The sequence below is a fragment of the Neoarius graeffei genome, chromosome 3 (genome assembly GCF_027579695.1).
Source record: "Neoarius graeffei isolate fNeoGra1 chromosome 3, fNeoGra1.pri, whole genome shotgun sequence".
NCBI lineage: Eukaryota > Metazoa > Chordata > Actinopteri > Siluriformes > Ariidae > Neoarius > Neoarius graeffei.
In genome coordinates, this window is record NC_083571.1 from 12,163,752 (window position 1) to 12,189,526 (window position 25,775).

General features: G+C 41.6%; 1 protein-coding gene across 3 annotated transcripts in view; it reads left to right on the top strand.

Annotated features, from left to right (window-relative positions):
• The window catches only part of dcbld1 (discoidin, CUB and LCCL domain containing 1), a 160,470-nt gene that overhangs the window by 132,700 nt on the left and 1,995 nt on the right, over positions 1-25,775 (top strand). For 2 of the 3 annotated variants that reach the window (XM_060916409.1, XM_060916410.1), the window contains exons 9-13: positions 1,011-1,123; positions 1,202-1,358; positions 1,487-1,769; positions 11,544-11,593; positions 16,757-16,876. In XM_060916409.1, the coding sequence (XP_060772392.1) occupies positions 1,011-1,123; positions 1,202-1,358; positions 1,487-1,769; positions 11,544-11,593; positions 16,757-16,876 (723 nt within the window). The remainder of the gene's footprint in view (positions 1-1,010; positions 1,124-1,201; positions 1,359-1,486; positions 1,770-11,543; positions 11,594-16,756; positions 16,877-25,775) is intronic. The other variant, XM_060916411.1, reaches the window with a different exon arrangement.

A 25,775-nucleotide genomic window follows, 5' to 3' on the forward strand; every position in this document is an offset into this window, starting at 1 on the left:
ACTGCAAGCAAAAAGTCATGGAGCGCAAACGAGAAAGCTGGAATCGCAACCAAAATAAATTACGTCAAACAAAACCGAGAAAGACGCGGAACAAAAATAAAAGGTTTCTGAAGAGTAATAGACTGATATTTTGCACGATTACACGAATAACTTGTTTGCCAGTCTAAAAAAATTGACTTTTTTTTTGTTTTTTTGTATTTTGATTTGTCGTTTTTGTTTGATATTTCAAAAGTATTGTATGAACATTTTGGCACAAAATTGATTCCATACATATGGAGGATGCAGCAGGTATAACTCAAAATCCATAATCTGAGCATCTGGTATGAAAAATCTGGTGAACTGACACACACACACACATGCGAATGTTTGTAGAAAGTGTATATGTTATGTTATGTTGTAGCGCAGTTTATATTTGCTATTTGTTGTGTTATATTTGCATGTACTTACACTACCGTTCAAAAGTTTGGGGTCACTTTGAAATGTCCTTATTTTTGAAAGAAAAGCACTGTTCTTTTCAATGAAGATCACTTTAAACTAATCAGAAATCCACTCTATACATTGCTAATGTGGTAAATGACTATTCTAGCTGCAAATGTCTGGTTTTTGGTGCAATATCTCCATAGGTGTATAGAGGCCCATTTCCAGCAACCATCACTCCAGTGTTCTAATGGTACAATGTGTTTGCTCATTGCCTCAGAAGGCTAATGGATGATTAGAAAACCCTTGTACAATCATGTTAGCACAGCTGAAAACAGTTGAGCTCTTTAGAGAAGCTATAAAACTGACCTTCCTTTGAGCAGATTGAGTTTCTGGAGCATCACATTTGTGGGGTCGATTAAATGCTCAAAATGGCCAGAAAAATGTCTTGACTATATTTTCTATTCATTTAACAACTTATGGTGGTAAATAAAAGTGTGACTTTTCATGGAAAACACAAAATTGTCTGGGTGACCCCAAACTTTTGAACGGTAGTGTATGTACCTTTTAATAAACTTGGTCTTTATATTCAGGTATTTTAGCCAAGGTTGAAGAGTCCGGTTATTTTGTGAAAAGCTACAAGATCGTGTACAAGGAGAAGAGCCGCTGGCGCACGTACAGGCAGTATAACAGCTCTGAAGATACGGTGAGACAATAATCCGAGTTAATAATGTGACTCTGGCTGCTGTCTGCTCTCTGATTAACTGTGGTATTTGTCTGGCAGATATTTGAAGGGAACGAGGACGATTTTTATCAGACACGCAGCACTTTCCGTCCATCCTTTATCGCACGTTACGTCCGGGTCGTCCCTCTGCAGTGGCACCGGAGGATCAGCCTGAGCGCAGAGCTCCTGGGCTGCTCATACGTCCCAGATCCACCAAGTGAGTGTGTGAGGAAAGGATGAGGGGATTGTTTCTTTATCCTACAACTCCCTTCTTTACAAAGAGAGTGAAACGGTGTTGGGGGAGGGGAAAAAATCTTGTCATCCTGTTCTATCCAATGTTCGCAGAAGTCAATGTGACGCCTCCGGTCCTGCAGGAGGTCTTGTCCAGCCAACCCAAACCGGATGAAGACAAACTCCTGCCTGAGCCTGATTGGAGTATAGCTTCATCTACATCTCCTGCTTTATCCATTACACATTATACACTCGCCTGTAATGCTGTTCTTGACGCTGTGTCTGCTCTTCCTTTTCCTCCGAACACAGTGAAGCTGGTCATCATCCTGGTATCAGCGGTGGTGTGCGTGGCTGTGGTGCTGGTGTCCGCGATCTGCGCCTTTAAATTGCTGCAGAAGTAAGTGCACTCAGTGACGTTCAAGCTGTAAACGGAACCCAAGTCGAAAGAGAAAAGCAGCAGATTCTCTTCCAGACGTCAGCTGCGATGTAAATGTTGCGATGTAAACCGATCGAGTGTAGTTGTTTGGCTGGTCTGTGGAAAATGATCGAATACTTCGTCATGTTGTGAGACACAGGAGCTCAGAGATGATTAATGTCCTGGGTTTATCTTCACCAGCTTTCTGTTGCTCACAGGACACGTTTTATTGAACTGGTGGAGATATACAGACGTGTGTGTGTGTGTGAGATAAACATATGGGCTGTTGATGTACACGACTGAGCAACTGACAGCGGTATTATCATCCTTCTGATCACACGTATTGTATAGCAGCCTGTGGAGGAGAAAAGGAAGGAAAGAGAGAGGAGAAGAAATGAGGGAGGGAGGGTCAAAGGTCAGAGTCAGGAGATTGGGCCGCTCTGTGTCAGGCTGGGGATGGAGGGATTTGGGGGCAGGAGCAATAACCTGAGAGCTGGAGATCCCGAGGGAAAGAGACGGCTCACGTTAATCTCTCTCTCTCTCTCTCTCCTTTCTGTCTCTCCGTCTCTCTAACTAATTCATTGTGTGTATCTCTCTGCCTCTTACCGTCATTCTTTCTCTCCAGCTCTAATTCTTTGTCTCTCTCCCCTTATTTCTCTCTCTGTCTCTCACCAATTCATTGTGTGCATCTCTTACCTTCACGGCAAAAAATGATATCTTAGCAAGTGAAAATAGCTGAACCCAACTACACTGCAAAAAATGGCCTTTCAAAAATAAGAAATAAAAGATTAAAACAAAGCATATTTGCCTGAATCAGGTGAAAAAAATCTGCCAATGGAACTAGTCAAATTTGACTTGGTAAGATGAAAAACCTAACCTGTTTTTAGATTAAATAATTCCAAAATAAGATTGGGGAACTTATTATGCGAGATCTGATTAACTCATCTCATCTCATCTCATCTCATTATCTCTAGCCGCTTTATCCTGTTCTTCAGGGTCGCAGGCAAGCTGGAGCCTATCCCAGCTGACTACGGGCGAAAGGCGGGGTACACCCTGGACAAGTCGCCAGGTCATCACAGGGCTGACACATAGACACAGACAACCATTCACACTCACATTCACACCTACGGTCAATTTAGAGTCACCAGTTAACCTAACCTGCATGTCTTTGGACTGTGGGGGAAACCGGAGCACCCGGAGGAAACCCACGCGGACACGGGGAGAACATGCAAACTCCACACAGAAAGGCCCTCGCCGGCCACGGGGCTCGAACCCAGACCTTCTTGCTGTGAGGCGACAGCGCTAACCACTACACCACCGTGCCGCCCTATACTAATATTAGGATTGTTAAATTCTACAACTAAGCATTGCTAGCTTAAAAGATTCTCCTTTTGTGACCTGCAATTAGTAAAATACTCTAGATATGAGACCAGAGACTATCTTGAATCAAGTTGACGACACGTGTAGCATTGCAACAAGTTTATTTTTTTTCCCATTTCAACATTAAAACATCTCTTAAGATTCCACTTCCCCAGGACCTCAGGCACCAAAAAAAAAAAGTCCACGCATTTTGACTTACAGTGCTTACACAACGCCAAAGCAACAGTGCATTTTGGGGGCACCGACTATTCATGTGTACGAGGGGTTTACAAGATCAGGCACAAAAAAAAAAAAACCACTGAACTTAACTCACAGCATTCCAAAAAGACCTCACTAAAACGCCCTCCACTCATAGCCTTTTTGAAGGCACTTGTCTGGTCTAGAGTCTGTACAGCAGGGGTGTCAAACTCAAATTCACAGGGGGCCAAAATCAAAATCTGGCATGAAGTCGCGGGCCGAACTCAATATTTGTTCATAGATGGACAGAAATTGTGCATGCACGCACATAATTCTTAAAGCTATACAAATTTCACACTCATTCCCATCATAGATGGTAGGTAGTTCAAATGTGCCTGCGCATATCCTGTTGGGTATGAGTGGGAGATATCACTACTGATCCACTTGCATGTGATGTTACACTGGCCTCGGCCAATTATTCCTAATTCCTGAGGCTCTGACGCACAAAATTTTGTCTTCAAGTCATATTACTCTATATATTAATGGTGCATGTGGGCCGACTGTAATACACATTTGAAATGATCTCGTGGGCCGAATAAAATGACACCGCGGGCCAGATTTGGCCCCCGGGCCTTGAGTTTGACACCTATGCTGTACAGCATCTAGAAGGAGCTCAGTCTGAATGACTGAGAAAACAGTCGCAGTAAACTTAGGATCTGTAAGGTGGAGTTGAATTGTAATGAAAGATTCAAAGATTTCAGTAAAGTTCATTTATTCCCAAAACAAGCATACTTTGTTTTTTTTTTCTTGAAACAAGATGAACCGCATTTGACAAATGTCCAAAATGTACTTACTTGTTTTAAAGGACCCATGGCATGGTGGTTTGTTGATGCTTTAAACGGGCTCGTGGAGGCTTCCGGATGTTATATCCGCAGCCTTTCTCGAAATGAACCCTCGGCACGTAGATATAGCCTCCTGGGAGAAAGCCCCATTTCAGCCCTTTTCCCAGTGCGTCGTTTTGCTAATGAGAAGCAGGAGGTGGGGAAGGGTAGAGGGTGGGGGCGGGTCTTATCATTAATATTCATGACATGTAAACGTGTTACCTCTGATTGGCTAACAGCACTGTGACGCTACCTCCAGTGGGTCAGAACAAGCGGATGTGGGTGTCTTACTATGGCGAGAGAGAAGGAACAAACCGCGAAGGGAAAAATACCGCGCGCTGACGTCATTAAGGTGCGACGCGAGGAAATAAAATAAATTCAACAAATGTTTGGGGTTTTACTGAACAAACAAACAAATAAAATGAACGAGTGACTTAAAAAAAAGAATGTGGGTGTCTTTGAAAAACTGTTTTGATTGGCTATTATAACAGAGCATGCTGCATGCTTTTTGGTTTTGTAGCGCAGAGTACCTGGCTAACTGCAGGAAGCGGTTAGCTGCACAGCTAATGTAGCCATTGCAAGGCTAATGTGGCACCGATTTTAAAACACGGCAAAACGACTTAACAGTTCTACACTTGCTTGTTCGGTGTTTGTGGCTGATGCGGCAGGGATGCTTGGTACGGACCCAGGCTTCAGTGACAGTTGATGTGCAAAACCTGCCCTGTACTGTCCCAAGTTGTGGAAACATTCCTCAGGAAAATGCTTCCGACAAACATACACCGTCTTAGGTAGACTCGACGGCGTATTATTGGAGTAAATAAAATTAAGCCACTGCGTCTTCAGGGTCTCTCCTGTCGGCAGTAAAAACAGACTCCTTTCTGTGTTGTCACATCCATGTACAGCACAATTTCCATGTTTCGCTCGCTTAGGTGACGCCATGTTGTGTCCTCTATGGTCTCCTCACTACAACTGGGCGGGCAATCCATACAGTGGGTGGGAATCCAGAGGGGGGGCGTGGGGATCATCTCCCTTGCTGACGTAGTAAAGCGAAGAGCTTATCAACGCGCCGTTTTGACGCGCCATTCTCAAATGTTGGGCATAGTTTGGTTTACACATTATGAAATTTCTAGCCACTGGGGTGACTTAAGAAGGTCAGAGGAACTCATTTTAACGTTAAAAAACCTCAGAAAGTGAAAATTTCATGCCATGGGACCTTTAAAAAAACTTGTTTTATTTTCAAAGGTGCTCCAAATAAGATTTTTTTCAAGACATTTTGTCTATACAAGATTTTCAAGATGGACTGTCTAAAAACTAGCCTTTCTAGCTGAATGAGGTTTTGCTTGTTGGGCAATAATGTCTTATAATAAGGGTGGCTAGATGTTTTGACTTGAAAATAGACAAATAAACTTCCTAAGATTTTTATATTTTGCAGTGTAGCATTTCCTGTTCGAAGAATACAAGACACCAATTCTGAGATTATTAAACCTAGTTCTAGATCGCAACCAACTTTATTCCAGTCAAGTAAAATGATCTGTCCGTGCAGCAAGGTAACGTCACTAGTATTAAGTAATTTTCTCTTCAAATTCAGTTGTTTTTTTTTTTTTTTTGCAATGTTCCTTCTGTCTCTCTCCTTCTCTCTTTTTGTCTCTCTTGCCTTATTTCTGGCTACGTTCACACTGCAGGCTGAAGTGACTCAAATCCGAGCTTTTCGCCCATATGTGACCTGTATCCGATCTTTTATTGACAATATGAACAACACAGATCCGATTTTTTCAAATCCGACCCAGGCCGTTTGGATATGTGGTCCTAATTCCGATTCCTATCCGCTCTTTTCATATGCGACTTCAGTCTGAACCGCCAGGTCGCATTCATCCGACTTACACGTCATCAACAAGCCACAAACGTCACTATTCTGCGCTGAAGTAGGCGGCGGGTCTCTCAAAAAAAGTTACAACAACATGGCGCATAATCACGGGCGCAGATAGAGGGGGGGACGAGTCCCACCCAGATTTAAATTCACCTCGTTCGGTCCCCCCCACTTACAGGGAGGAAAAACCGTCTATGCTGTCTTTCTTTGCATGAGGCAAACCTCACGGAAAAATCAAAAGACTAATTACCATTCGGTTTATTGAGGTGCACAGCAGTGTATACATAGTTGCAACAACTCACATAAAACAAAGACTGATATTCGGTTGGTTGAGCTGCGCAGACCGCACAGGTTGCGAGCTCGAGCTTGGTTGCTATGGTAACCCACAACAAGTTTGACAGGCATATCGAGGTTGGGGTTGGTTTGCTGGCAGCTTTGTCCCTCCCAGTTCAAAAAACGTATCTGCGCCCCTGCGCATGACATCAATGCGAGGGACGCTTCGGGCTGTGAAGGTTCTGAATCTTCTCAATGGAAGGACGCAGAGGTTAGGGAGCTGATTTCCATTTGGGGGGATGCAGCTATTCAAGCTAGATTGGATGGGTCATACCGCAACCGGGCGGTTTTACTTCCGTAAACACTGGCCATGCTCACTGCGTGTGACGTCGTCGTATCCTGCAATGCACATGCGGAACACTTTTAGTTCGCTTTTCGTTCATACTGAGGATCACATACAAGTCGCATATATTTGTTAATGTGAACGACCTCACAAAAAAATCGGATTTCACAAAAAAATCGGAATTGAGCATTAAGCCAGGGTGTCCGCGGGGTTTTAAAAAGTATTAAAAAGTGATAAATCAAAAACGCAAAATTTAATGGCCTTAAAAAGTGATAAATTTGGTCAAAAGGTATTATTTTTAAAGAATAGGTATTATTTTTTTTCTTTTGGACAATGACTGGTTTCATTTTGATGAAATAGGCAAAATAAAATAAATCCTTTCTTGCTTGCGCCGCTACTTCAAAAATGAATGTGTGATATGAACTTGATATTGACGTCATATCAATGCATTGTATTCATTGGTCGATAGAAATCTGAAATCGTCTGCGTGCGCATAGCTAAGTCCAAGTGGAGACGGAAAGCAGTGCTAAGTGAACCAGTATCTCTTCATCGAATTCTAGCGGGTGGCAAAAAGTTTAGAAATGGGGAAATGTAAGTTTTCCCGATCCTGGCTCCGGGATCCAAGCTTTCAAGCTTGGATAAGGCCTGTCGTCGGGAACGACAGGCAGGAATACTGTAAAGTATGCCTCAAAATCATTAATATTAATTGGATGGGGGCTAATGCGCTCAGGTCGCACATGAAGTCGGAGAAACACGTCAGGGGAATGCGCGGTCGTGGGCAGCAACAGTCTATCACCTCGACAGCTAGCACTAGTGCTAGTGCTATACCAACGTCGTGACATTCACGAAAATCCATTGGAATCAATTGGAAATATTTTACTCGCAAGCCATCAACGAAGCTAACGCCCGAGAACATGACGATGATTCCAACGTCGAATCAACGCCCTTTTGCTATCTCGGTCCGTATGCGGTTGAGGTCATATTAATAATTCACACTGGAAAAAGAGACCATTGTTCTTAAGAAAACAAAACGTTATAAGTATGAAAAAATAATTAACCACCAAACACAATAATTTCCACACATGGTATATATCAGTTACACACTTTTATAAAGGTAAAACGAAGGGTTTTATTTTTCAAATAAAGAAGTTTGGTGACATTTTCTACTCCGTCCGCCATGTTTCTAAACGGTATTTTTTTTTGTCTACGCACGTGTAACAGAAAAGGCTTTCCGTTATGATGTCTGTCTCCACCTGCGTGCGTTTGCGCTGCCCCTTGTTAATTTGGTGATTGACACTTCAGCTGCACCCGGTTAACTGCGGTCAGCGCAAACGCACGCAGGTGGAGACAGACATCATAACGGAAAGCCTTTTCTGTTACACACGCTTTATTCACTTGGCCAATTTGTTAGACTTAGAGTTTTCGGCTCTTTAAACGGAAAAGCGGAGTTTACAGGGATATTTTTCTTACGCGCCCGAAACGGATGGATTTGAAATGTAAACAAGAACAGTGCCTGGTTTTCTCGGGTTTCTATAATGACGTACGTCATTCCGCAGTCCGTACGTCAAATCTCTTCTTTTGTAGTATTTGTAGCTGTCGCCAAATGGTTGGAAGTCAGTCTTCAAGAAGGTTGTAAGTTTAAATCCAGTACCATTCCATCACTTAAATGAAGCAAACCACCCCACCTCACATTGTTACTGTAACTAATGCCCTGTTGCGAAATATGCAACCGAGTCTCCTGGATAATGGTAATGATGTAAGTAAGTGTTGGATGACAAAATCTATGTGCATGTCACAAAATCTTTCTGATTGATACTTGGTGCAATTCGATGTCGTGGTGGTTGTAAAAAAAATCTGAAGGTAGTAAAAAAAGGTATTAAATGGTAGTAAATTGACTCAAAGATTGGTGTATATACCCTGTAAGCCTTGCAGTGTGAACGTAGCGTCTGTTGCTATCGGTCTCTTTCTGTCTTTCTCTCTGACTCTGTTCTGTGCCTGTTTATCTCTATCATTTTCCACTCTCGCTCTCCTTTTTCTCTTTCCCCTTCTTTCTGTTGCTGTCTGTCTCTTTTTTCCTGTCTTTGTCTCTCTCTCATTCACTAATTCGTTGTGTGCATCTCTCTCACCTTCTTTCTGTCTTTCTCTCCAATTCTAATTATCAATTAATTCAATTAACGTAAATGATATAGAAACGAGATCCGTCCTGGTCACGTTTTCGTTTCCGCGCCATGTCTTTTAAAACTACTGAAGATATCGTCATGAAACTTTGTATACATATCAAGCAACATGTGAACTGGTGCCTTTTGCTATTTTGGATTTAAAAAAAAAAGTATTTTTCAAATTTTTACATACAAAATAGATTTTGACTTGGTTTCTAAAAGTAGTGTTCGTTTCCGGAGCATATATCCAAAACTATTCATGATACGGATTTGAAACTTGGTATACATGTTAACAAGGTGATGTAGATGTGCGTTTTCATACTAAGAAATTTGAGAAATTTAAATTTTTCATGTTTCCATGGAAACAATTTCAGACTTAAGGCCTCTGCATGCTCGTGCGACAAGGCTTTCGCAGATAGCTTTTCGCAGACAGTTGTAATTTATCGTTGAGCGGGGATAATAGGCGTGCGCGATGTTATTCACCGGCACAACGCAAGGGGGCGCGAAGTCGCTAGGAGTAGTTGGTGGGTGTGGTTAGTGGAGTGTTTATCGTCCGGTTACTTATAATGACTAGAACTTTTTTTTTTTTATAATGACTAGAACTGGAGTCGTATAGATGTACGTACTTCCTCAATCAACCGCTCTTCATGCTGTTCCATCTTCGCTTGTGTTTTTAAAAATGCCGGTCGTGAAAACAAACCAAACCGGGAAAGTAGGGAAGCGGAAGTGCGTGTACAGCGGATGTAGAGTGGACCAATCAGAGCCCTCTTGCCTGCGGCGCTGTCTGCGAGGCTTCTGCGGTGGTCACAATTTTTGGGAGGTGCGCGCAGAGCGTCTGCGAAGGTGGGGGGGGCTACGCAGACACTGTCTGCGACGCTATCTGCGAGGACTGGGTTGTCAGCATAAATTGGCCTTTAGTCTCTCAGGTTAGTCTTAGGGGTAGGGTTTGTTTCCGGAACAGAACTTGAAAACTATGAGTGGTACGGTCTTGAAAGTTGGTACGTGTGTAGATTAAGTAATGTATATGTGCCTTTTGATACTGAGGAATTTGAATTTTTAGCTCCCCTGGACCAAAGGTCCGCTGGGTTTATTATGCCATGGGCTGCTGAGGTCCGTGTAAAGAGGTCGGGTTGGTTTCCTGCAGCACAACTTGAAAAATGTGACAAATAATATCTTGAAACTTGGTATATAGGGCGGGGGATATAGATGACTCTGTCTTCTTGATCTTTCTCTCTCTCCCTCTCTCCTTTTTGTCTCTCTTACCTTATTTCTGTTGCTATCTGTCTTTTTTTCTGTCTTTCAATCTGACTCTTTGTTTTGTGCCTGTTTTATCTCTATCATTTTCCACTCTCTCCCTCCTTCTTGTGTCTCTCTCCCCTTCTTTCTGTTACTGTCTCTCTTTTTTCCTGTCTGTGTCTCTCTGATTCTAATGTGTTCTCTTTCTCTCTGTCACTCATATTCACTAATTCATTGTGTGCATCTCTCTCACCTTCTTTCTCTCTCTCTCTAATTCTAATTCTGTCTGTCTCCCCTTCTTTCTGTTGCTGTCTCTCTCCCCCCTCATTGTGTGCATCTCTCACCTTCTTTCTGTCTTTCTCTCCAATTCTAATTCTGTCTCTCTCACCTTCTTTCTGTTGCTGTTTGTCTCTTTTCCCCTGCTATTGCTTGCGCTCTCTCTCTCTCTCTCTCTCTCATTGTATGCATCTCTCTCACCTTCTTTCTGTCTTTCTCTCCAATTCAAATTCTGTCTCTTACCTTATTTCTGTTGCTATCTGTCTGTCTTTCTCTCTGACTCTTTTTGTGCCTGTTTATCTCTATCATTTTCCACTCTCCCTCCTTTTTGTCTTTCTCCCCTTCTTTCTGTTACTGTCTGTCTCTTTTTTCCTGTCTTTGTGTCTCTCTGATTCTAATTTGTTCTCTCTCTCTCTCTCTCTCTCTCTCCAATTCTAATTCTGTCTGTCTCTCCTTCTTTCTGTTGCTGTCTCTCTTTCCCCCCTCATTGTGTGCATCTCTCTCACCTTTCTGTCTTTCTCTCCAATTCTAATTCTGTCTGTCTCCCCTTCTTTCTGTTGCTGTCTCTCTTCCCCCCCTCATTGTGTGCATCTCTCTCACCTTTCTGTCTTTCTCTCCAATTCTAATTCTTTGTCCGTCTCCCCGTCTTTCTGTTGCTGTCTCCCCCCCCATTGTGTGCATCTCTCACCTTCTTTCTGTTGCTGTTTGTCTCTTTTTCCCTGCTCTCGCTTGCGCGCTCTCTCTCTCATATTCACTAATTCATTGTCTCACTCTCTCTCTCCAATTCTAATTCTTTGTCTCTCTTCCCCCCCATTGTGTGCATCTCTCTCACCTTCTGTCTTTCTCTCCAATTCTAATTCTGTCTCTCTCACCTTCTTTCTGTTGCTGTTTGTCTCTTTGCCCCTGCTATTGCTTGCGCTCTCTCTCTCTCTCTCTCTCTCTCTCTCTCATCTCTCCTTCTTTCTGTCTTTCTCTCCAATTCAAATTCTGTCTCTTACCTTATTTCTGTTGCTATCTGTCTGTCTTTCTCTCTGACTCTTTTTGTACCTGTTTATCGCTATCATTTTCTGCTCTCTCCCTCCTTTTTGTCTGTCTTTCTCCCCTTCTTTCTGTTACTCTCTTTTTTTTCTCTCAGATTCTAATTTGTGTTCTCTCTCTCTCTAGGAAGAAGAGCAAAGAGAACATGTATGACTCTGCAGATGTTCCCCAAACAGGTCAGTTTTTAGCCAAAAGAGTAAACGCGTTTGATGTTTGTGTCCGTTGTTTCTATTTATCCCTAAATGTTCAGCTTATAAACAGTGTGAATCGAACTCGACTCTCCTGCGCTGTTGTATCAGATCCAGATCAGCTGAAACTATGATCTTTAATCTGTGGATAGAAATCAAGCCGTGAGTGTGCGAGACAAGCTGCTTTTACACACATCCTTACACACACTACGTCAGGTTTCCCATCACGCAGCAGCCGAACGTTAAACCTCCGAAACATTTAGCAGCAAAGTAAACAAATACACTTCATGCAATGGTACAGAAATCAGCAAACTCAGGAGCGAGTAGGAGCCAAGAATGTTCACGTCCACACTTCACACACAGTTGAAAGCTCTTGACATTTGAAGGCGCAGAGGGAAACCCGGCAAAGCAGCAGCGTCCCGACTGTCTATAAACACAGTGAGGAAAATACAGTAGCACAAAATACAGGAGAAAGAAATGCCGCTACTTTAAATGATTCCGTGACAAGAATCACTTCATGAAGCAAAATTTTTGGCACCTGGAACCGTTTTTCATCTTTTTCAACAGGCCACGTTTCGAAACGTCCAACATCTCACTCACAAACTAATCATACGGAGTGTGGCTTGTGTTAGTCCTTATTAAATCATCTGACCATAAGGCCGATGAGCTGTTACCGTGGCGTCCGTCCGTCCGTCCGTCTGTCTGTCTTTCACAATTCAGTTAAATCGTATCTCCTTCGTCAGTTCTCCACAGATTTCCGTCTGATTTTGTTTTGTTTGAAAGAACTCATCACTCCGCACAAAACGTAGTCGTTTTGTCAAATTTTTTGCTAACGAGTTAGTAATTGGGCCAAATGAACGGATTTTCCAGGCCTCTCCCTAGAATTGTATCTGATTTCTCATCCGTTTCCAGTTCTGATCGAGGTTTTGGGTCGATCTTCCCTCCGAGAACTAAACTTGTGTTTTTTTTTTATACTTGTGTGTTTTTGTCGATTTTCTTTGTTTATTTTCAGTGAAATCGTATCTCCTCCCTCCCTCCCTCCCTCCCTCCCTCCGTTCTCAATAGATTTCAGTTCCGATTGTTTTATTTGAAAGAACTAGACCTTCTGTACAAAACTTGGTCATTGTATTGTCAATTTTTTGCAAACAAATTGGTCATTAGGTCAATTTAAGAAATTTTCTTCTGACGAGAATGATATCTCCTCTCTCATTTATCATGCAAATTCAGTTCTGATGGATGTTTTGGGTAGATCTTCCCTTGAAGAATAAAATATAGTCCTTTGTTGATTTTCCTGTTGTCAACAATTTGTCGTGGAGGTTGGTCCTCTCTCACATCGTCACATTTCAGTTCTGTTTGATGGATTAGATTAGATTAGATTAGATTAGATTAGATTAGATTAGATTAGATTAGATTAGATTAGATTCACTTTATTCATCCCACATCGGGGAAATTCACGTGTTACAGTAGCAAGAAAATGTCAAACATATAACAAATAAAACTGAAATAAAAATTAGACAAACGAAGGATTAAATACAGAGGGCTATTTGCATTATCTATCGTGAAAAAGTATAGAAAAATTGCCATATTGAGAGGCTCGGAAAAATTGCACATTACAGGTAGACTCTGTATATATACACACATATATACATAAGTATGCATAAAAATTAGCCTAGTAAACTAGACCCACCCGCCTAGCGGCCAAAAATATTTTTGCCTACGAGTGGGTCTAGCCTCGCACCATATCAACAAAACACCCCGGGCATCAAATCGTGCCCGCCAATCACAACGCAAGGTTTTTGTTTGGATTCTTTGGGCGGGCTTTTGCAGGAGTGACGACAAGGCTGCGCGACGCTGGAGAAAGCACAGCAGGAAAGATGGCTACGGCTAGTGAACAGCGCGCGTTTGACTCCGCTTTGGAATCAGTTTTAGAAGAATTAGACTTGGAGTTTTCGTTGAAACATGAGCAGGAAGAGGCTCTCCGCTCATTCCTTTTCAAGAAGGATGTTTTCGCTGTTTTGCCGACCGGCTATGGCAAAAGTCTGATCTACCAGCTGGCTAGTTTGTGCAGTACGAAGAATTAATAAACAGCTTTGAAACATTACTTTTTGATTGTTTCTTATTTTCCCGTTATTTTAAATTTAAGGGAAATTATTTCACCAAACACCACTAAATAAAAACTCTCAAAAACAGTTTAAGCAAACCCTTGAAAAACACTTGAAAAAAAATGAGTGTATGCAGGGATGTGATTTTTCCGCGAATTCGCGGAATTCCGCTTTTTTCACCTCAAAATTTGAAAATTTTTCCGATTTTTCGCTCAAAAATCTGCATTCGTATCCTATTCGTTCCAACTTTCAGTAATTCCGTCATTGAGATGAAACGAAGTACGTGATTGGCCCATCGCTCTGTAACAACCAATGAACGCGCTTGTTAGATAGCTGTACGTAAGCTCGCTTCAGACAAAGAGTTGAAAGATGGCAGCCTCCGTGATCGAGCGTAAAGATGCAAATCGAGTTAAAGAAATCGACAGAATAGTGAAAAACAAGTTCCGCTGGGAATGGTTGGAGAAAGAGGTTGCTACAGACGTTGGACATAAGACTGTGAGACATTTGTTCAGCGATTTCGTTCTTTGGGGAGAGGGCAGAGGTCTCTGGCTGTCAAGTTTGGGGATGCTGGGACCTCCCCTGCCCGAGCTACGAGCGTGCAAAGTCGGACTGGAGCCCGGGATAGAAATGAAACCTAAGCGGAGTGCCGTGGCTCGCCTCAGGCCGAATTACGTCCCGAGGCGCGGGGCTAGCACGCCCTGCCCGCGCTGGTTCTTTGGGGGGAGGGCAGAGGACTCTGGCTGTCAAGTTTGGGCATGTTGGGACCTCCCCTACCTGAGCTACAAGCGTGCAAAGTTGGGCTGGAGCCCGGGATAGAAACGAAACCTAAGTGAGTGAACACAGTAGTTTTGAATATCCTTAAGTGAGTGAACACTGTGGAGTTATGATTATCCTTTGGTGAGTGAACACTATAGAGTTATGTATATGAAGTTGACATTGCTAGAGTAGAAACTGCAGAAAAAAAGTGACTGATATGCTGGAACTGGACATGGATGCTCGCATCTTTTTTTCTTTGAGAGTTCCTGAAGACTTGTGGATGAATTCTTATGTTGCACCATGTTTGTTTGAAAAGGCACATTTAGGTATGTTCAACTTCGACAGTAATTGAAAGTATAAATTTTGTTTTTACTTATACAATTTTCTATTTATTCTAATGCAGATTTAATTTAGAATGACATTTTTAGGTTTCATGTTTTAGCTTTTTGTCAGTTAAGAATCATTGAATTTACTATAGGGGCTCAGAGTTGCATGTTGACCATTAAATTGGCTTGAATTTGTTAATCATGACAAGTTTTTTCTTGTGTGTTTGCTTGCCATTTTAGTACAATTTTTAAGTCAGAAAACCCCAGAACCCAGGAGCTTTGGGGGGCTTCGCCCCCCTTGTCCCCCCACCAGGGCGCTGCCCTGGACCAGCTGGGGGCCTAGGGCCCCCAGATCCCTGGCTAAAATTTTCAGATAATTTCACCAGCCCCAAATCACATCCCTGTGTATGTTAAGTATGTGGTACAGACTCCAAACTTGTGGTCATTATCTCCAAACTCCTTAATATCTAGAACCTGTTTATTAATTAATACGCATTTTGAAAAATTATTTATTTCAAGGCCTCCCCCACTGCTTTCTGTCGCTCTGACTACGTCACAGTCACTGTTGCGCTGATTGGTCAGAGCATTGGCCTATACGCACAGAGACAGTTTAAAAGACAGCGGGTTGTTCCTCCCACACCCTTCGGAAATGTCTACGAGCGAGGCCAGACTAAATATTCACATTTAGTCTGGCTTGCCAGGCTACATAAAAATAGTTTAAGACCTATATTATTGCACATAACAATTGCATCGATGAGAGATGGCAGAGGTAGTAGTGGTGAAGTAGTGCAAATATAACGACAAACAGGTTATTGGTGCTACGTTACAAGTTGTGGGTGTTATACAGTCTGACAGCAGCAGGTATGAATGACCTGCAGTATCTCTCCTTCTTACACCGTGGGTGCAGCAGTCTACTACTAAAAGAGCTGCTTAAAGCCCCCACAGCCTCATGTAGGGGGTGAGAGGGGTTATCCATGATTGATGTCAGCTTGGCTAACATCCTCCTCTCACCCACCTCCTCAATGGAGTCCAGAGGACAGTCCAAAACTGAGCCAGCCCTTCTGACCAGTTTATTAAGTTTCTTCCTGTCCCTCTCTGAACTTCCACAGCCCCAGCCGACCACAGCGTAGAAAATCGCTGATGCCACCACAGAGTCATAAAAAGTTTTGGTCGTCATGGTTGTTTTGATGGCAGGCCAGATGAGCTCCTACGTCCTTGACGTTCTGGTAATAATAATAATAATGAAGTTATACTGTATAATACAAAATATTGGGCTGTCAGGAGTAACGAGATTGTTACTGCTGCCATTACTTAGCAACTCGTGTTCAGCCAATCAGATTACAGGGTCAAGAACAAAAAAAAAAGTGTTGCACAATTTAATCATATTTTTATATCAAGTTTAAAATCTTTTTTTTTTTTTTAATAGTTGAAAATATTTTTTAAGCCGTTTGGTTGTTGCTATGAGCTGGTTAAGCAAACAGCCGTTTACATGAATGAACACCCTTAATCCAAGCAGTTCCTCTGTATTCATTTGAACAATCGTGTCTTTTCTCAGGTTGGTGGGAAATAAACTGCAACCTCATGTTTTACTGGTTCCTGTTTGAACAGGTTCCTGCTTTTTGACTGTACTTTAAAAAAAAAAAAAAAACCTACGGCTTGAAAATGCCAGCAAAAGAGCCTTGCGCAAGCATCTGGAGGCTTGAAAGGATGAGCAAGATGATGCTTCTGTGAAATTCGAACAAACAGTTCACATCCTGGTCACGTTTCCTCTAAATTCGTCTTGTGTTGTTCTGTTGCTGCTTTGTCATTACGACCACAGTCTGTCTCCTCGTTTTTTTTGTTTTTTTTTTTATTTTCTCTGAGAGACAGTAATGTATGATTTAAGGTTTAGTGGCTCTGTTAGGGCGAAGCCTGTCCTTTCATTACGTCTCTCTGACTGGTTCTTGTGGTGTTTTTTGCACGTCTAGGTTGCTGGAAGCAGGTGAAGCATGCGTCTGCCAGGCAGCAGTCCACCGAGTTCACGTTCAGCTACAGCTCCGAGAAAGACCACCTGCCCAAAATAGACCTGGTCACCAGCGACATGGCAGGTCAGACACCGAGCTCACTCGTCAGTCTGTTTTACACAGAAACGGATCAGGTTTACAATAACACACTGCTGTGGACGTAATATTCACCCTCTGCTACCCGTCACTGTTCTAACACTGTGTGGATTTTCAAAATACTTTATTATTTGAAGTCAAAAAAACTTCACTTTTGAATATTTACAGTAAGTGTCCATGTCAGAAGTTTGTTTGCAATAGGATCGTACTCCTAAAGGAGTTTTCTCCTTTATTTCTAATCCCGGATCCTGAACATATTGTGCACTGCATTGCGTAGGTTCTATAAGACTCTATATAGTGAGCACATACAGTTAGGTCCATAAATATTTGGACAGAGGCAACATTTTTCTAATTTTGGTTCTGTACATTACCACAATGGATTGTGAACAAAACAATTCAGATGCAGTTGAAGTTCAGACTTTCAGCTTTAATTCAGTGGGTTGAACAAAATGATTGCATAAAAATGTGAGGAACTAAAGCATTTTTTAAACACGATCCCTTCATTTCAGGGGCTCAAAAGTAATTGGACAAATTAAATAATTGTAAATAAAATGTTCATTTCTAATACTTGGTTGAAAACCCTTTGTTGGCAATGACTGCCTGAAGTCTTGAACTCATGGACATCACCAGACGCTGTGTTTCCTCCTTTTTAATGCTCTGCCAGGCCTTTACTGCAGCGGTTTTCAGTTGCTGTTTGTTTGTGGGCCTTTCTGTCTGAAGTTTAGTCTTTCACAAGTGAAATGCATGCTCAGTTGGGTTGAGATCAGGTGACTGACTTGGCCATTCAAGAATATTCCACTTCTTTGCTTTAATAAACTCCTGGGTTGCTTTGGCTTTATGTTTTGGGTCATTGTCCATCTGTATTATGAAACGCCGACCAATCAGTTTGGCTGGATTTGAGCACACAATGAATTCATCCGGCTGCTTCTGTCCTGTGTCACATCATCAATAAACACTAGTGACCCAGTGCCACTGGCAGCCATGCATGCCCAAGCCATCACACTGCCTCCGCCGTGTTTTACATGTGTTTTATCCTATGAAAAAATTGTCTTCAATCAATTAACTGCCTTCTTGATAGCAAACAGCCGTTTTGATAATTTTCAATCAGGATTTCGTGCCAATCATAGCACTGAAACAGCGCTGATTAAAGTTATAAATGACATACGTCTTAATACTGATGCAGGCAAAACATCAGTCCTGGTATTACTGGACCTCAGTGCAGCTTTTGATACTATTGATCACAACATACTGCTATATCGACTTGAACACTGGGTTGGATTGACTGGTAAAGTTATCAATTGGTTAAATTCATACTTAAAAGATAGAAGCTTCTCTGTTACCCTGGGAAATTGTTCCTCAACGTCAATGTCCCTGACCTGTGGTGTCCCCCAGGGGTCGATTCTTGGACCATTACTTTTCAACCTTTATATGCTCCCACTTGGGCAAATTATCAATAAAAATTCAATTTTGTATCACTGCTATGCAGATGACACCCAAATTTATTTTGCTCTATCACCTAATGATTATGCCCCCCTTGAATGTCTCTACCAGTGTATCAATCAAATCAACAGCTGGATGTCACAAAATTTTCTTCAGCTGAACACAGATAAAACAGAAGTAATTCTATTTGGAAAAAAAGATGAAAGATTCAGGATTACCACTATTCTTGACACAAAAGGGATTAAAACTAAAGAAATGGTTAAAAATCTTGGTGTTTTCATTGACAGCGAGCTAAACTTTGACAGTCACATGAAAGCAATCACTAAAATGGCATTTTATCACCTAAAAAACATTTCCAAACTAAGAGGACTTATGTCAAAAAATGATCTGGAAAAACTTATACATGCCTTCATCTCTAGTAGGGTTGATTACTGCAATGGCCTTTTCACAGGCCTGCCAAAAAAGACCATCAAACGACTTCAGCTGGTTCAAAATGCAGCGGCTAGGGTTCTCACACGAACAAAAAGAACAGAGCACATTACTCCAATTCTAAGGTCCCTTCACTGGCTTCCAGTAAGCTACAGAATTGACTTTAAAGTATTGCTGCTGGTATACAAATCTCTAAATGGTACAGGGCCCAATTACCTCTCTGATATGTTGCAGCGGCCTAACCCAATCAGATCTACCAGATCGCAACAGAAAAATTTACTATTAAAACCTGTTGTTAAAACAAAGTATGGTGAAGCAGCTTTTAGCTACTATGCAGTACAGCTATGGAACCAACTCCCAGAGGACATCAAAAATGCTCCTGCTGTTGGCAGCTTCAAATCTAGGTTAAAGACCAAGCTGTTTTCAGATGCTTTCTGTTGAATAATTAATATTGTCTTCTTTACATTTTTTATAATCTTTACTTTCTCTGCATGTTTTAAATTTACTTTAATTGTAACTTTATTCTATTTTATTCTTTATTCTATTCTGCTGGTTTCTTTTTTTTCTCCTCCTATTTGAACTTCTACTTCATTTTATTATTTTATTTCTACTATTGTTTAATTCTTATTATTTTCTTTTAATTCTTTTAATTAATTGTTTTAGAATAAAAATAAAATTATTTTATGTAATTTTATTTCTCTATTGTTTACTGTTTTTGTTTTTACTTCTGTAAAGCACATTGAACTGCCATTGTGTATGAAATGTGCTATATAAATAAACTTGCCTTGCCTTACAGATGATGTGGTATGCTTTGGATCATGAGCTGTACCACGCCTTCGCCATACTTTTTTCTTTCCATCATTCTGGTAGAGGTTGATCTTGGTTTCATCTGTCCAAAGAATGTTCTTCCAGAACTGTGCTGACATTTTTAGATGCTTTTTAGCAAAGTCCAATCTAGCCTTTTTATTCTTGAGGCTTATGAGTGGCTTGCACCGTGCAGTGAACCCTCTGTATTTACTTTCATGCAGTCTTCTCTTTATGGTAGATTTGGATATTGATACGCCTACCTCCTGGAGAGTGTTGTTCACTTGGTTGGCTGTTGTGAAACGGTTTCTCTTCACCATAGAAATTGTTCTGCGATCATCCACCACTGTTGTCTTCTGTGGGCGTCCAGGTCTTTTTGCATTGATGAGTTCACCAGTGCTTTCTTTCTTTCTTTCTTTCTCAGGATGTACCAAACTGTAGATTTTGCCACTCCTAATATTGTAGCAATTTCTCGGATGGGTTTTTCTGTTTTCGCAGCTTAAGGATGGCTTGTTTCACCTGCATGGAGAGCTCCTTTGACCGCATGTTTTCTTCACAGCAAAATCTTCTAAATGCAAGCACCACACCTCAAATCAACTCCAGGCCTTTTATCTGCTTAATTAAGAATGACATAACGAAGGAATTGCCCACACCTGCCCATGAAATAGCCTTTGAGTCAATTGTCCAATTACTTTTGGTCCCTTTAAAAACAGGGTGGCACATGTTAAGGAGCTGAAACTCCTAAACCCTTCATCCAATTTTAATGTGGATACCCTCAAATGAAAGCTGAAAGTCTGGACTTTATGTCCATTATATAACTATAACTTGAATATGTTTCAGTAAACAGGTAAAAAAAACAAAATTTGTGTCAGTGTCCAAATATATATGGACCTAACTGTATAGTGAATAGAACATGGAATAATAATAAACTATTCCTTCGTGAAGATGAGTTAAAGTGGCGGATTTTATATACACCAAGAAAGCATGATTGTTAGGGACATAACGAAATTAGAATTCGAAATTCACATTCTGTGTTTTGTAATAAAATTACAAGTTCATTAATCTCATCTCATTATCTCTAGCTGCTTTATCCTGTTCTACAGGGTCGCAGGCAAGCTGGAGCCTATCCCAGCTGACTACGGGCGAAAGGCGGGGTACACCCTGGACAAGTCGCCAGGTCATCACAGGGCTGACACATAGACACAGACAACCATTCACACTCACATTCACACCTACGGTCAATTTAGAGTCACCAGTTAACCTAACCTGCATGTCTTTGGACTGTGGGGGAAACCGGAGCACCCGGAGGAAACTCACGTGGACACGGGGAGAACATGCAAACTCCACACAGAAAGGCCCTCGCCGGCCACGGGGCTCGAACCCGGACCTTCTTGCTGTGAGGCGACAGCGCTAACCACTACACCACCGTGCCACCCAAGTTCGTTAATTGTCGAAGGAATTTGAATACTAAATAGTACATCCAAGTGCATTTTTAAAGAAACCATTCATGCATAGACAAAAGGTTTATCCAGTAGGCATGTGACTCCCCCCCTTCTCGTTTGCTTCAGCCATATCTGACATAAGGTGCAAAAGCACAGCCCCTTATACCACATTCAGGGTAGACTTTTGATATCATTTAAAATAAAAAAAAAGCAATTAAATGCAACAACAGGGACCTAATAACAGCCTTTTTTTCCCTCCCCTCTTAAGAATGTACAAGAAGTGTTTTTCAGTTATTTACTTACAAAAAATGTTTTTTATTATTCTGTATTGACCCTTTTTGTAGATGTTCAGATCGTTGTTCATGGCTGTTTTTATCCCCCGCTGGCCGAAAGGCCCGAAGAGGGATTATGCCGTGGCGATGTCCATCCGTCCGTCCATCCCGGGAAGGGTACTCACCTTCTGAAATCAACTCCCCTCACAATTTTTGGAGGAATTTCATGAAACTTGGCAGGAGTCTTTGTTATATGTCGGTAATACGCATATTGCGATTTCGTTCAATTCAGTCGCATTTTACCAGAGTTATGGCCGAGTTGCCAGCAGGGGATATTATGCTCTCGGAGCATGCTTGTGTTGATGAGCTAGGACACGACAGTATTATGTGAATGAAAGTGTATTTCTGATGGGTTTATTTCTTAAGAAATTAAGACTGCTCTAAAAACACACAATGAAATAAAATCATCTGCAGTGCCAAAATGATTCTGCATTGTAACACACAAATATCCAAATGACGCTTCTGCTTCTAAAAAGCTTTTCGCACGTGGAAAATATTCCAAATAAGCAGATGTTCTTGTTTATAAAATAAGCCCTTTAGGCGAATGCTGTCAAATGAATCCAACCACTGCTTCCTTACTTTAAACACATTATTCTTGAGTCATAAATATAACCACTTGTGCATTAATTATGAATATTTAACTCCTTAGATCATTACATCATAACATTAGATATTTTTTCATGAGCGAGTTAATTACTCAGAATAATTGGTTTAATTAGTTAATTGATTGGCTAAAAGGACTTTAAATAAATTTGTCACGTGACTAAAAGTTGAACACCGTGCATTTGAATTTTTTTTTTAAATCTTTTGGTAATATAGTTGTATAAGGCCATCCATTTTTTATCTTTAGGGTCACGAATTTTTTCAACATATTTTTGATGATGTCAGTCGAAATAAAAAAAAGTGTCCTTGTCCAATTTTTTTTTTTTTTTGCATGGCAAAATTTCAATGTCGGATTAAGATGATAAAATAATTTAAATTCAAGAGACACACTTTACATACAGTAAATCCTCTAATACTGGCCTGTATTCCATTACTGGCCGGGACTCTAATATTGGCCGGTCTCGCTGTCGGAGGAGGTAAATAATGGCCGGACTCTAATACAGGCCGGGGCTATAACCAACGATGTTTCTGAGATCATAGTGGCCTTACACAATCGTTCCGATCTGAAAGACAATTGTGATCAGTGGCGCCGCCAGGCGTATGGCCGTACGCACTAGGCTTACCTTGGGGAGAGAGATATTTTTTTTAATTATAATTGTTACCTGAATGCTTTGGCAATGCAACATAATTTGAGAAAGAGAGAGAGAGAGAGAGACGTGTGTGTGCCGGCGCATTTGTGTGCTTCAGGAGTGGGCGGGGTGTGCGTGACCAAGAAAGCTCATTGGTCAATGCAGATATACTTTTCTTGCACCACTGAGATTCTCTCCAGTTTTGAGAAACGGAGACAGACAATCGTCAGTAGTCAGAGCTTGTGTGAGAATTTATTGAGAAGCGAGTCAAGAATGAGTAAACGAACCCTGAAACAAACGAGCTTGTTTCAGACTTTTACGAAAAAGTCCAAAAGCAGTGATCCAGGGGTGTAATCTGCTTGCCAGTCCTCTCCAGTATCAGCTAGTAACACGGCACCGGCAGCTTCCACTCCTCCGCAACCTAGCAGCAGTACGCTGCAGCTGGATGCTAGCTCAGTTCCTTTGAGGGAATTGCCTTCATCTACCTCTGAGTTTGAAACTAGCCATACATCCAGTGAATTTCATATAAGAACACCTACATCTCCCCATGTCCCTTACGATCAGAAGTAGATGGTTGCTCCACCTTGCTGACAAATGAGCCATCAGATAGCTTTACTAATGAGCCACGAGTCAGCCCGCTATCACTGACATCAGATTTATCAGACATAGGGAAACTTCAACCAGATGCCTTAAAATGTGCACCGGACTCTGTAAAGCTCAATGTCCTACAGAACCGCTTCAAACCAGACAGAGGGTGGGTGACTCCTTCTACTCTGATTTTCGGTAAACTCAGAAAAATACCCGAGGAGTTTTTCAGCGAGTCTGTGTACCCCACGTTGCGCTACAGTGTGTGTCAGAGTCGTGCGTGCGGTAGTGCTGAGCAAGTTCACTAGATTCTAATCGAGGCTATAAAGAGTTTATTGTTTATTGTCGTGTGTAGTTCACATATGTTGTTCAAATATCAGCCTGTGTTCATGGAAGGCTATTGTTCAATTTCAAGTTAAAGTTCTATCGTTGTTTTGTGTATAAGCCTATAGATCGACTCTTCATAGAAACTGCAGCACGTAAGCGTTTTTTTTTTTTTTGGGGGGGGGGGATTACACCGCTAGTGCGTACCTTACAGTTCAACCCTGCAGGCGCCCCTGATTGTGATTACCGGTAGGTCTGGTGGTAACCAGGCAACCAAGCATCAACCTATTTTATAGGTTCAAATAGACACAAAATCTCGTTTTTATTCATTCCACTGGTAGTCTGTTTTGCTCAAATAGAAATAGAGGCCTGCCTCTAATTCTGGCCTCCTTCCAATAATGGCCTGGACCAAGATGCACTTGAGTGAAATAAAGGCCCCGGCCTATATTAGAGGATTTACGGTATATACACACATACACACACACGCACACACACTAATATATTAGTGTGTGTGTGTGTGTGTGTTCTTGTGTATAAGTTTATAACACAGACTAGCATTCCAGTACTTACTTCTCTGAAGGTATGTGGTCATATGACTGTTGAGCTCTCATGAGCACATCAAAGGCTGATACGTTCGTGCTACTTAGTGTGTGCTGTTAATTCGGAAAAAATGTTTTTTTTTTTTCGTTTCCGTTTCCAGTTGAGAGTACGTCGTGCGCGTTCTGGCTGCCACTTCTCACCAGAGCTTTTTTATTTTATTTTATTTCTTTTTCTATTTTTTTTTCCTGTGCGTTTGTGTAGTTTGATGTTTGTTTGAGTGTTTTGTCCGCCGGTTGTGGTATAGCTCCGGACCCAGTTTGGGCGTCGGTTCCCTCCAGGTCTTGGTTCGCCGTGGGTGATGCCTGCGCTCCCAGCTGTGGACTGCAGTGAGCTCGTTGCTCATTTTACATCGTGGTTGTCCAGCGCTCTGCGCTTTAGCACTTGGCGTGATGTTCCGAGCGATGTTGCTCGGTGGTGTCGCAGCAGCTGTGCAGGCGGTTTGGGACACACCAGCGCTCTGCGTGGCGGAGCTTCTCTGCTCGCTTTGCGGATCCATGGCGTGGTGTTCGAGTGATGTTGCTGACAGCGTCACGGCGGTGGTGCTGGAGATGTGGGACTTGTTTTCGTGCGCCTGTCGGTGGGACTGTGGCTGCTACACCACGGGAATTACATCCTGACCCCTACTTGGTGGACTTTTTACTTTTTATTTATTTATTTTTTTATTATTTGTTTTCTTTCCTTGTCTTTAATTGTAAAGCGTCCTTGGGTTTTTTGAAAGGCACTATATAAATTTAACTTATTATTATTATTATTATTATATTACTTGATTCGATAGGACACTCTGCGGCACCATCCTCTTCTAATTCCACAGTCAGATACTTGCAGCCAAAATCGCAAACTAACGTTATGGCAGGCATATTCAGCATCGCGCTCGTTACATCACCACCTTCTTTCTGAGAACCAAAGATCGTTTTGATCTTTTCATTGTTTACTTTCAACGCTTGAGAGACGAAATCGCCCACGTTTTGGTTAGTGAGACAGTGAAAAGACTTTTCTTTACCACACTTTATGCGTACGTCCAGTTGAGGTGATAGCTCGGAATCCATGCTGTCAGCGTCAGCCATGGTCAGCACGAGGTTGACACTGTCGTAAAGCGGTCATAAATACCATAAAAACATCCAAGTGAATACTCAATGTCGTAAATAGTTTCGTTTTCGGACTCGGCTGAAGTGGATATATACAACATTGTCGTTTGTATTTGCGATTCTAATACTGTTTACTTAAAGAAATATGACCTAGTACCAGGGATACAGTGCTGTTACAAGAAAAATATGTGACTTTTTTTTACATTTCTTTTTGTACGTTTCGGCGGTTAAAATAAAAATACGCACAGACTTTTTATTTTTCTAGTGGTAGTATTTAACTGCCGTCGGCGGATCCGTGATCCGAAAAATCTAAAATGAGTCGCCTAATTATTAAACACACTCGTGACAATATGACATTTTGGTGATTGATGTAGCTTTTAAACACATTTAATTATAAAAGTCTCATTCTAAAAGTTATAATGTGAACTGTATAGAATTGTACATTTTGCGTCCTATGACAGTGAATTAAACTGAGTTGTGTTGAGTTTCCTCGAGATCTCATCTCATCTCATTATCTCTAGCCGCTTTATCCTGTTCTACAGGGTCGCGGGTGAGTTGGAGCCTATCCCAGCTGACTACGGGTGAAAGGCGGGGTACACCCTGGACAAGTCGCC